This window comes from Alosa sapidissima, chromosome 18, assembly GCF_018492685.1.
Source record: "Alosa sapidissima isolate fAloSap1 chromosome 18, fAloSap1.pri, whole genome shotgun sequence".
Classification (NCBI taxonomy): Eukaryota; Metazoa; Chordata; class Actinopteri; order Clupeiformes; family Clupeidae; genus Alosa; species Alosa sapidissima.
In genome coordinates, this window is record NC_055974.1 from 27571800 (window position 1) to 27583434 (window position 11635).

Consider the following 11635-nt stretch of genomic DNA (forward strand, 5'->3'; position numbering starts at 1 on the left):
TGATCCGCCGCTGTCGCTTTGAAACCAGCTGTGTCCAGCACCTGTCTCTTGCCCCGTCTCTCTCTCTCTCTCTCTCTCTCTTTCTCTCTCTCTCTGTCACTCTCTCCCACCCCTCAGGCGGCGTAACCTTAAAATCACATTAAGTGTAAATAAAATCTCACCAGCTGAGGCTTCGCTTCAGAGGAGAGAAGACGAGCAGAGCGGCACTCGGAGAATTAAGCCTCTAATGCCTCATTTCCGGTTTTTGTTTACCGTCACACGCCTGTGTTTGTGTTTGTGTGTGTGTGTGTGTGTGTGTGTGTGTGTGTGTGTGTGTGTGTGTGTGTGTGTGTGTGTGTGTGTGTGTGAGCAGGCGATGGGTTGCAGCTGGGATGTGGAAATCAGAGTGACGCCACTGAATGGCCACAGCGTTGTCTGCGTCCCGTAGATAATGCCCTTATCTCCACGGCGACTGAGGGAGGGGGGGGGGGCTTAAGGTTCCCGCGCGGCGAGGCACGGAGCGGTCTGGAACGGTGGCGGTGTTTGCGAGCGCTGCGCTGCGTGGCGATGATAGTCGGCGGAACGAGCCCCCAGCGAAGCCACCAATCAGCCTCGTCACCTGCGCTCTAAATCACCCGCTCAAACACTCAATATGGCCGTCAGCAACCGCTGCACACACACCCCGCCTCCAATCCCCCAAGACGAGACGCCGCACAGATTAACATGGGAGAGCGCAGATTAGCCTGTGCGTGTGCGTGTGTGTGTGCGTGTGTGTGCGTGTGCGTTTGCGTGTGCGTGTGTGTGTGCGTGTGTTACTACAACCCAAAATCAGACAAAGTTAGGATGTTGTGTAAAATGTTAATAAAAACAAAATGTAATAATCTGCAAATCTCTTAAACACATATTTAGTTACAAAAAAAACACAGACAACATATCAAATGTTGAAAATGACAAATTTGTCTATTTCATGGAAAATATATGTTCATTTTGAATTTGATACCAGCAACATGTGTCAAAAAAGTTGGGACTGGGGTAACAAAATGCTGGAAAAGTTGTGTAATGATAAAGAAAACAAAAGGAAGAATATTTCACAACTAATTAGGGTAACTGGCAACATGATTGGGTATGAAAAAAAAGCATCCCAGAGAGGCAGGGTCTCTTACTGTAGAAGTAAAGATGTAGGGGTATTCATCACTCTGTGTAAACCTGTGTGCTGTGATGTCACTTTATTGCTTCTTAGCATGAGTGAAATATTTGGGGAGTGCATCATTTACAGGACATAATATTATTAAAACATTCAGAGAGTCCAGAGAAATCTTTGCAAACAAGGGAAAGACCTGAAAAACACATTGGATGGCCATGGTCTTTTGGACCTCAGATAGCACTGCATCAACACCAGACCTGTTTCCAGACCTGTCATTGTATGGACTCAGGAAAACCTCTGATAACCTTTGTCTATGTGCACAGTTTGATACTTAATTCAAAAACTCCATCCAAAATTATAACAGGCAAAATTGTATTGAGACATGATACAGAAAATACCACCGTCTTATCTGGGCATGAGCTTGTTTAAAATGGACTGAGGTAACATGGAAAAAGGTCCTGTAGTTAGACCAATCAAAATTTGCCATTCTTTTTGGAAATCATGGACTCCAAGTATCCAACCTATCCAATTTGTTTTAGTGCTCAGTTCGAAACCCAACATCTATGAGGGTGTGGAGGAGCATTAGTGCCTACAGCATGGGCATCTTGCACATTTGGCAAAGCACAATCAATTCTGAATTATGTGGTTTTGAGCAACACTGACATCCAGGCAGTGTCTTTTCCAGGGAAGACCTTGCATATTTCAGGAGAACAATTCCAAAATGAATTCTGCACATATTTAAACTGTATTTCCCCATAGAGGAAGAGTTCAGATGCTAAAATGGACTGTCTGCAGTCCAGTCTGGTCAAATTAGGTGCATCATAGAATGAAAACATGACTAGGAATACCCCATACTGTTGAGCAACTGAAATCCTACATCGGGGAGTAATGGGACAACATTTAATTCTCAAAACTCTAACAACTGGTATCCTCAGTTCCTATGTTGTTAAATGAAGAGGTGAAGCACTACAGTGTAACATTCACAGAGTAAACATTATCTGTCCCAACTTTTTTTGAGACGTAGCTGGCATCAAATTCAAATGAACATATATTTTCCATGAAATAGTCCAAATTCATTTTCAACATTTGATAAATGTCCTTTTTGCTGCTAAATACTTGTACGAGACTTGTATCACATTCTGTTTTTATTTTCATTTTACACAATGTCCCTCCCTCTCTCTCTCCCTCTCTCCCTCCCTCCCTCTCTCTCTCCCTCTCTATCTCTCCCTCTCTCTCTCTCTCCCTCCCTCCCTCCCTCTCTCAGGAGGAGTTCACTGGGCGTCATGAGTTGGCTTTGCTGCGCACCTCCACCTTCATGGGGCTGGTGATGTTTGGAGGCATGAGCAGCCTCTTCTACACCCAGCTCACCGGCATCCTACAAGTGAGTAGTCCACACACACACACACACACACACACACACAAACACAAACACATGCCACACACACACATGTGTAGTGGTATAACCAGCAGGGTTGGGTGGAGTGTGGTGAGGTGAGATGAGGTCATCTGTAGGGCTGTCAAAATGAACGTGTTAATACCCGCCATTCATTTTGAAATTCATAGTGCTTTAAAAAATATTAACGCAGTTAACACATTTTGTTTACCTACTTCCTTTGTGGGAGGCTCACGCCACAATACCTGCAGCCACCAGCCTCTCTTACCCCCTCTCTCATCATATGGCCTCTCTTACCCCCTCTCTCATCATATGACCTCTCTCATCATATGACCTCTCTCATCATATGGCCTCTCTCATCATATGGCCTCTCTTACCCCCTCTTTCATCATATGGCCTCTCTTTCCCCCTCTCTCATCATATGGCCTCTTACCCCCTCTCTCATCATATGGCCGAACTTTTCAGGATATTTCCAAAAGTATTTTGTCAAAACTAGCGAATTCACTGAATATTCTCTTTTACGTAGAACTCCATGTACAAGATGATTTGCGAATGATGGAGCTGAAATTTCGCTGTGACTGCACTGAACGTTACTTCCTAATCACCACCACCAAACACACACGTACACACACACGTACACACACACACACACACACACACACCCAACCCACACCACCATCACCACCACCACCAAACACACACTCTGTGAGTTGTGATGGAGATGGTGGGGTGAGGTGGGGATGGTCCTCGTGGGGTGGGGTGTGTTGCGATGCGGTTCGTTGTGGTGGCGATGGTGCCCGTTGGGTGAGGAGTGTTGCGGTGGCGATCGTGCCCGTGGGGGGGGTTGTGGTGGCGATTGTGCCCTTGGGGTGGGTTCCCAGGGGGTAATAATAATCGTCTCTGGCTGCTGTGATCCTGTAATTGATGACTTGTTGTGCAGGCCGAAGCCAAAGGGATTATCTCTGCAGCTGACCCAGTTCAGATTGGAAATGACCCTTCGAGAGATTACAGCAACTAGCCTAATCCAATTTACCAGCGGCTAGCCTGCCGGCCATCAGATCCCACAATCACCAGTGACCACAGCCACGACCGTACCACCAGATACATCACACACACACACACACACTCACACACACACTCACCAGTCACCACTGCCATTACCGGGACCACCAGATACAACACACACACATCTATACACACACACACTCACACACACACTCACACACACACTCACCAGTCACCACTGCCATGACCGGGACCACCAGATACAACACACACACATCTATACACACACACACACACACACACACACACACACACACCTCCGGGTGAGGCCTGCCCAGAAGGAGCAGAGTAGGACAGAAGTTGCCCCCTCCCCCCTGCTCCCACTGCTTCAAGTTATGCTGAGCTGTAATGTTGCTCAGTGTGATCATGCACAATAGGAGAAAAGAATGGAATAGAGAGTTGAAAACGTTTTTTTTCTGAGCAGTGATGTTGGGACATGTGAAAGAATATAACATTCGGTTGTTAAGTCCGACGTCACAGGCCCAACAGCTTTATGGTCCAAATGTTTACTAGCGCTACCAGCCGGTTTTTGCAGCCTTGTCACCATGACCTCCGTTTTATTGAGGGTAAAACAAAATCGGTTAACTTTAACAGAGCAATTACTGTAGCTGTGTAGCCAGATGATACAATCAAGGGTTACGCACAGGCTTCCACCAAAAATAGGCTTTTATTAGCTTGTGGTAACAAGTGAGTAGTAGGATGACAATTTCCACAAAGGCTACTCTGAATAGCGGAAAAATAGTTTATTTTACTATCTGTGGAGAAAACCAAACGGCTCTGAAAGCCGTTGGACCCGGAAAAAGATTTATTAGCCTATTATTGCATCATCACTTATTAACCGAATTGAAGCCCTCCCAGTTTCGCCTGTCTATAGGTGAACGATTCCCTTATTACATGTTCGTTTACCATCAAATTGGCTTCGTAAAGGTTATATTAAGGTGAAAATCTTGCATAGTTTACCTTAACCGTGGCAGTGTATACAGCGTTAAACATGGACTAGTGATTATCACTTGAAAATGACAAAGGGAAGACCTTCTTGAGACTGGAAAGAGACACTTGAGGTCATTGTAGGACGTCTCATGAGGCCTTTCTGAAAGCCCATTGAGAGGTTGTGTGTGTGTGTGTGTGTGTGTGTGTCTGAAACCCCAGTGATAGTTCATGTTGGATTGTACAGTCCCTTACTGCCTGTCCAGGTGTGAGTTGGAGGACGTCCAGTCTGAAACCTGCGCCAGGGAAGATATCGGACGCCACATGGAACCCAAATAAATGAACGTGTACGTCTCCCAAAAACCACATCTCCGAACCCTGAGGAGGTCACTGGGGAGGTCAGTGATGGCCTGTTTCTCCCCAGAGTTTAGTTAATCAGTTAGCGATCAGTTTACTTGTGTATTGTCTTCAGTCAGTTTAGCTGATTTGTGGTCAGTCAGTTGAGAAGGGGCCGAGATGTTGTCATCGTCCCTCGGTGAGGAGCAGATGTAAACCCCTGAAGTGGACACCTGGAGAGCGGTAATGCTGACGGCTGACGGGTGATGCTGATGCAGATGGAGGGAACGTATGAATGTACGACACGCCAGCATCCATCATCCATCAGCCATTCAGCCCCATACCAACCCAACCCCACTATTCACTCCTGTAGCCCTGAGACATTCCCAGCCTCCACTCACTGCAGTGACACACACACACACACACAGACACAGAGACACATACGTAGTTCCTAAGATGCTATAGTGTTGCCCGAGGGCACTTCTCTCGTGACGTGGGGTGTCTTCACAATCCTTCTGTCACACACCCACGCGTCTTTCACTGTCTCAAATCTCTCACACACACACACACACACTCACACAAAGTCACAGTCATCCACACACTGTGACACAAATACACTACACAAACACACACACACACGTTCAGAGAAACACTTTCTCACGAAAACGCCCCCACCCCACCCCACCCCACCCCACCCCCACCCCACCCCACCCCCCCCCCACTCCCTCCCCGTCAGCACAAGTCTTTCAGTGAAGTGTGGTTAATCCCACCTCATTACCATACGCCCGCATCTCTCCTCTTTTCTCTCTCACACACACACACTCACACACACCCTGCATCTCCTCTCTAGTTCTTCCTCCTCCTCCTGCTCCTCCTCCTCCTCCTCCCTTTCACCCCCACACACACTCATATTGGGGGGTGGGGGGTCTATATATGTGTCTGCGTGTGGGTGTGTGTGTGTGTGTGTGTCTGCACGTCTCCATTGTACGCAGGGCAGCTGGCCCTTGCCCTGTGCCAACTTGGCAAGGTGGAGGCACGGAGGGATTCGCACTGGTGTCAGCTGCACTGTCCTCCTATTGTCACACCATCCTGCTCCCCTTTTCACTCGCACACACACACACACACACACACATACACACACACACACACACACACACAGCGTGGGAACCACGGCTCAGCGATGGCAGGGGGGATCCAGGGATGTGTTGGCGAACACTGCAGGGCATAGAGACTGGCACAGGTCCCACGTGTGTCTTCTTTTTACAGCACAAGTGTGTGTGTGTGTGTCTGTGTATGTATGTGTTTGTATGTGTGCGAGTGTGTGTTTACTTGTGGGGGTGTATAATGTGGTGCATCCTGCAGGGATGTAGTCTGGTGTTCAGATGTGTGTGTGTGTGTGTGTGTTTGTGGCATAGTTTGATGTTTGTCTCTGGTCTCTGTTGCAGGACACCACCACCATAGAGAAGATGTCCCTCTTCAACAGTGAAGTGTGAGTAGCACCACAGATAGTGAGCTAAAAGGGATCTGATGGGGTCCTCTCTCCATTGGGATATGTCTCTCTCATTTATACTGCACCTCTCTCTCTCTCTCTCTCTCTCTCTCTCTCTTTCTCTCTCCATTGGGATATGTCTCTTGTTTATACTGCACCTCTCTCTCTCTCTCTCTCTCTCTCTCTCTCTCTCTCTCTCTCTCAGTGTCCCCAGTAGTCGTCCGTGGCAGCAGTCCCTGGCGGAGGTGTTTGGCACGCGCTGGAAGCTCCTGTGGTTCCTCCCCTTCAGGAGACGACAGCCTCTAGGGGGCGCCCTCCACTCCCGCATCCGTGTGTGAGCCCCCTCACACCCGCCTCCTTACCCACAATGCAATACAGCACTGTACCAGGGCCAGAACGTCCCCCCCCCCCCCCCACCCCACCCCCCCTTCCCAGCCCAGCTTCTCGTCATGCTAGTCCGTCATCAGACATGTCCAGTGCTGTCCACTTCGTCCCACTAGACTGGTGAAGGGCTGCTGGAGGTTTCACACACACACACACACACACACACACACTGCCCAGTGATGCTCCAGTCTCCCAGATTTGACACACACACACACACACACACATATATACATACATACATACATACATACATACATACATACATACATACATACACACACACACACACACACACACACACAGACACACACACACACACAGACATACATATATATACACACACACACACACACATGCAGGAGGACCCAGGGTTTCTAGAGATGGCCTTTTGTCGCAATGACACACACACACACACACACACACACACACACACACACACACACACACACACACACACACACAGACACACACACAGACACGGGCAGAGGGGTGCCACGGCGACCGGCTGGAAGTGGGGCAGCGTTGTTTCCCGGGTAACCCTCATTTGTTGTGCTCTTGGCAGGCTCTGCCCCAGTGTCATGTGACCCACTCTGCTGGTGCTGGCAAGCGCATGGGGCAAGCTGGGTCAGACTTTTGTGGTGGTGGAGTGTGTGTGTGTGTGTGTGTGTGTGTGTGGGGTGCAGGGAATGGATCTTGTGTGTGTGCGTGTGTGTGGTGCAGAGAATGGATCTTTGTGTGTGTGTGTGTGTGTGTTTGGGGGGGGGGGGGGGGGGTTCTGTTGTTCTCTGGCCCGACAGTGCTGGGATTGATGACTGGAGCAGGGATGGTGACCCCTGGCAATGGATGGACAGACAGGGAGTGGGTCCAAATCAACTCCCGAGTCGGAACCCCGCTGTAACACACACACACACACACACACACACACTGAGTCACTCACGCTATAAAAACACTCGGTGGAGAAATTCCAAAAAGGCCTGACTTAGAAAACCTTTTTCTGTACACACGCACATTCACAGACACACTGTAAACACACACACACTGAATTTGGGGAGACGGTCTAAGCTAACCTGATTCAAATACACCCACTTGTACAAAGCCAAAAATACACGCACCACCACACAAACACACACACACACACACACACACACACACACACACACACACACACACACTCCAAACACGGTCCTGCCAAAAATGCTGTTTTGACCTCAGTGCTAACTCACACACACACAGACTGCCACAGACACACACACACGTACACACACACACACACACACACACACACACATACAAACACACACACTGCTCCACCCCAGTGGGCAGCCAAGCCCAGTGTGTTCTGGCCCAGTTGAGGGCCACATCCGGCCCACGGGTCGGGACCAGTCGCCTGCTGCGCTGCCACAGTGCTTCACACTACTCTCAGGACACACTCTTATTGAAGCTCTTACTCCTTTACACACACACACACACACTCTTTTATTCTTTTATCCTTTTGCTTTTATATTTTATTATACCTCATTTGTTTACTTGATATCGTTTTATGTGCCTTTTTTAAAAGACTCGCCTTCGTGTATTCACTCCATGTTTTTTTTTTTAAACTGTTATCTGATATAATCTGATTAAACTGATATGATTTTGTATTATTTTTTTACATATGGTTTTTACATGGCTGTGTGAGACTGGGCTGGCTAGTTTTTCCTCTGAAGGCCTGTTCTCCCCTGTCCAAGAGGCCTCACGCAAGGCTGGAGGTTGACCTGTCTGATCTGTGCCATTCGTGTGCCAGTCTACCTACTGGGCAGGAACACTTACTGCTCACCTCTACAGCTCCTCGCTGCTGCCAATGCCCACCGCCATGCCAATGCCCATCGCCATGCCACGCTCATTCAGGTCAGATAGGGAAATGTACTGTTTACAAACCCCACACGACACGACACATCACATCTTGCTAATGCAGACGGGGAGGTGTGTGTGTGCGGGGGGGGCTGTTCTGCCTTTAGGCTTAATCATGGCCATGTGTGATGATGGCTACTGCAGAACCCTCAGACGGAACACTCAGACTCCACCGTACTGGCCCATTCTACTGCCCCACCGCGAAGTTCCGCTCTATTACACTGCTCTAGTGCCTCATCCTAAAGTTCCGCTCTAGAACACTGCTCTACTCTCCTACCCTACTGCCCCACCCTAATGTTCCGCTCTATTACCCTGCTCTACTGCCCCACCCTAATGTTCCGCTCTATTACCCTGCTCTACTGCCCCACCCTAATGTTCCACTCTATTACCCTGCTCTACTGCCCCACCCTAATGTTCCGCTCTATTACCCTGCTCTACTGCCCCACCCTAATGTTCCACTCTATTACCCTGCTCTACTGCCCCACCTCAATGTTCCGCTCTATTACCCTGCTCTACTGCCCCACCTCAATGTTCCGCTCTATTACCCTGCTCTACTGCCCCACCTCAATGTTCCGCTCCACTCCCCCCTGCTCTGCCCTGCCCTGCCTTTCTGCTCCGTTCCCCATCTTATTGTCCCCTACACCCCAGCTATGGCTTCCTTCTGCCCCACCCTACCAATTCACCCTACTGCCCTGTTCTGTTACCCCTCTCTACCACCTCACTGCATGGCCCTGCTCTGTTTGCCCCTCCCTGTTATTGCCCCACCCAAGTGGCCCCTCTCCCCTGCCCCCTCTAAGAGCTTTAAGTGCCTCCTTAAGAGTAGCTATAAAGGGACCGCATCAGCAAGGGGCCACCGTGTCTATTCTGTCAATCACTGAATCGGAACACCTCTGTTTGCGCTAGCGTTGGAGCTGGTTACAGTAATCACTGAATCGGAACACCTCTGTTTGCGCTAGCGTTGGAGCTGGTTACAGTAATCACTGAATCGGAACACCTCTGTTTGCGCTAGCGTTGGAGCTGGTTACAGTAATCACTGAATCGGAACACCTCTGTTTGCGCTAGCGCCTCTGTTTGCGCTAGCGTTGGAGCTGGTTACAGTAATCACTGAATCGGAACACCTCTGTTTGCGCTAGCGCCTCTGTTTGCGCTAGCGTTGGAGCTGGTTACAGTAATCACTGAATCGGAACACCTCTGTTTGCGCTAGCGCCTCTGTTTGCGCTAGCGTTGGAGCTGGTTACAGTAATCACTGAATCGGAACACCTCCGTTTGCGCTAGCGTTGGAGCTGGTTACAGTAATCACTGAATCGGAACACCTCTGTTTGCGCTAGCGCCTCTGTTTGCGCTAGCGTTGGAGCTGGTTACAGTAACCATGCCCTGTTGCTCCCAAGGAACAAAGGCGCCATCACTAAACCACTTCCATCATAAAAAGGCACTTGTGATTTGAAGGATGTTCCACTTTGAACGAGATGACAGTGATCCAAAGCTGGCTTTTTACTTCCTAATGTGTGAGGGATTTCTTTTTATTGCTGTTTTACCATCCAAGTGTTGAAGGAGATATGTCTGCGTGCACTGCAATATTGTGTAAATGTTCCATTGATTGCCTAGGTTTGATGTGTTTTTATCTTGTATTTCCTGTACTTTACCAATCAATCTCACTTTGTTTTTCCTGTTTTCATTTTGAGCTTGTTTCCTTCCTTACCCTTTTCATTCCGTGGTTTTCCACTGATGTCCACTGTGCTCAGTGAGCTCCTGCCTATCGGATCTATGTGAAGTTGCCACTGGGTTTATGCTTGAAGATAGATTATTTGTGGTACATCTGTGTGTACATATGTTTGAGATTGCTTCTTTTGTTTTCCTTCTGAATACAGTCTGGTGTTGCCATTGACCTGCTGAATGATGTTATCTCGCTGGTGTCACGTTAGCTGCTAGGCTAAGCTAAGCTAGTTTCCCCCTAGAAGCCACAAGACTTAGAGACATGTATACGGCTCAGGGGCCGTATTCACAAAGAATTTTAAGGCTAAAAGTAGCTCCTAAGTGGCGAATTTAGGAGCAACTCCTAAAAATAATGGGCGTGTCACTCCTAACTTTAGGACTCCTAATTTTTTTCACTAAAAGTAATTCACAAAGCATTTTAGACCTAAAAGTAGCACCTAAGTCTGGGACAGCCTAAAAGAAGTCGAGAGGACTCCTAACTCACTAAGACCTATTCACAAACAGCTTTTTGTGGCATTTCACGTTGCGATGTTTTGAAATGGGTATGCGCAACAGGAGCTTCCAATCGCGAGGGAACAATTTTGCATTGTAGGCATAAAAGGGATGCTATAACGCCACCAACAACAACCAAAACTACTCATCGTCAACATGTAAATTAAATGTAACGTTTCATTGTGAATCAAATTAAAATGTTCTCCTCTTTGCAAACGTAGGCATATGGTGACAGATTAATTTAATAATGTTGCAAAGATAGCCTAGCCTACTGCATCAATCCGTAGGCCTATGTTTTATTAGGCTACTAGGCTATTTGTTTTGCCTTACTCTTTATTAATTTAGGCTAGGCCTTTTTATTCAGTTATTCATCATCTTCCGTCCTTCGCACTACTTGTGTAGCGCACGCATTCTCAGACCTGTCACCGGTCACTCATCATCGTAAGGGAGGTGTTTGGAATCATTCCCGCGTTACAATCATCAGCCAATCAAGGTGGTCACTTCAGTCAAGCTCGTGCATGAGTAATGACGTCATCCATAGCAACGAAGACTCACTCTTAGTTTAGGAGTTGTCATTTTTCCTTACTAAGAGTAGGTCTGAAAGGCTTTGTGAATAACTTTTAAGAGAAAACTCCTAGCTAAAATCTTTTAGTGCGATTTAGGAGTACTCCTAGTGGTAAGATAAAAGGCTTTGTGAATACGGCCCCAGATGCTGTTCCATGAAGATTTACTGAGAGCCAAGCATACGCACACAGTCCAGGCGTCGCTTTTAACATGCTTACATGACTTGTGTATCACTTAAGCTGATTGTCAGGTCAGATTA

The 11635-nt window shown here is 47.9% G+C and overlaps 1 protein-coding gene and 1 long non-coding RNA gene across 2 annotated transcripts in view; one reads left to right on the forward strand and one right to left on the reverse strand.

The window, feature by feature from the left end:
* Nucleotides 1-6930, forward strand: part of zdhhc21 (zinc finger DHHC-type palmitoyltransferase 21) — a 22580-nt gene extending 15650 nt beyond the window's left edge. Inside the window, exons 6-8 of the mRNA XM_042070196.1 lie at nt 2388-2504; nt 6290-6333; nt 6539-6930. Coding sequence (XP_041926130.1) covers nt 2388-2504; nt 6290-6333; nt 6539-6671 — 294 coding nt within the window. The 3' untranslated portion in view covers nt 6672-6930. The remainder of the gene's footprint in view (nt 1-2387; nt 2505-6289; nt 6334-6538) is intronic.
* The window catches only part of LOC121689939, a 19384-nt gene extending 11488 nt beyond the window's left edge, over nt 1-7896 (reverse strand). The window contains exon 1 of the long non-coding RNA XR_006024933.1: nt 7720-7896. This is a non-coding gene — a long non-coding RNA (uncharacterized LOC121689939). The remainder of the gene's footprint in view (nt 1-7719) is intronic.
* Nucleotides 7897-11635: the final 3739 nt, after the last annotated feature.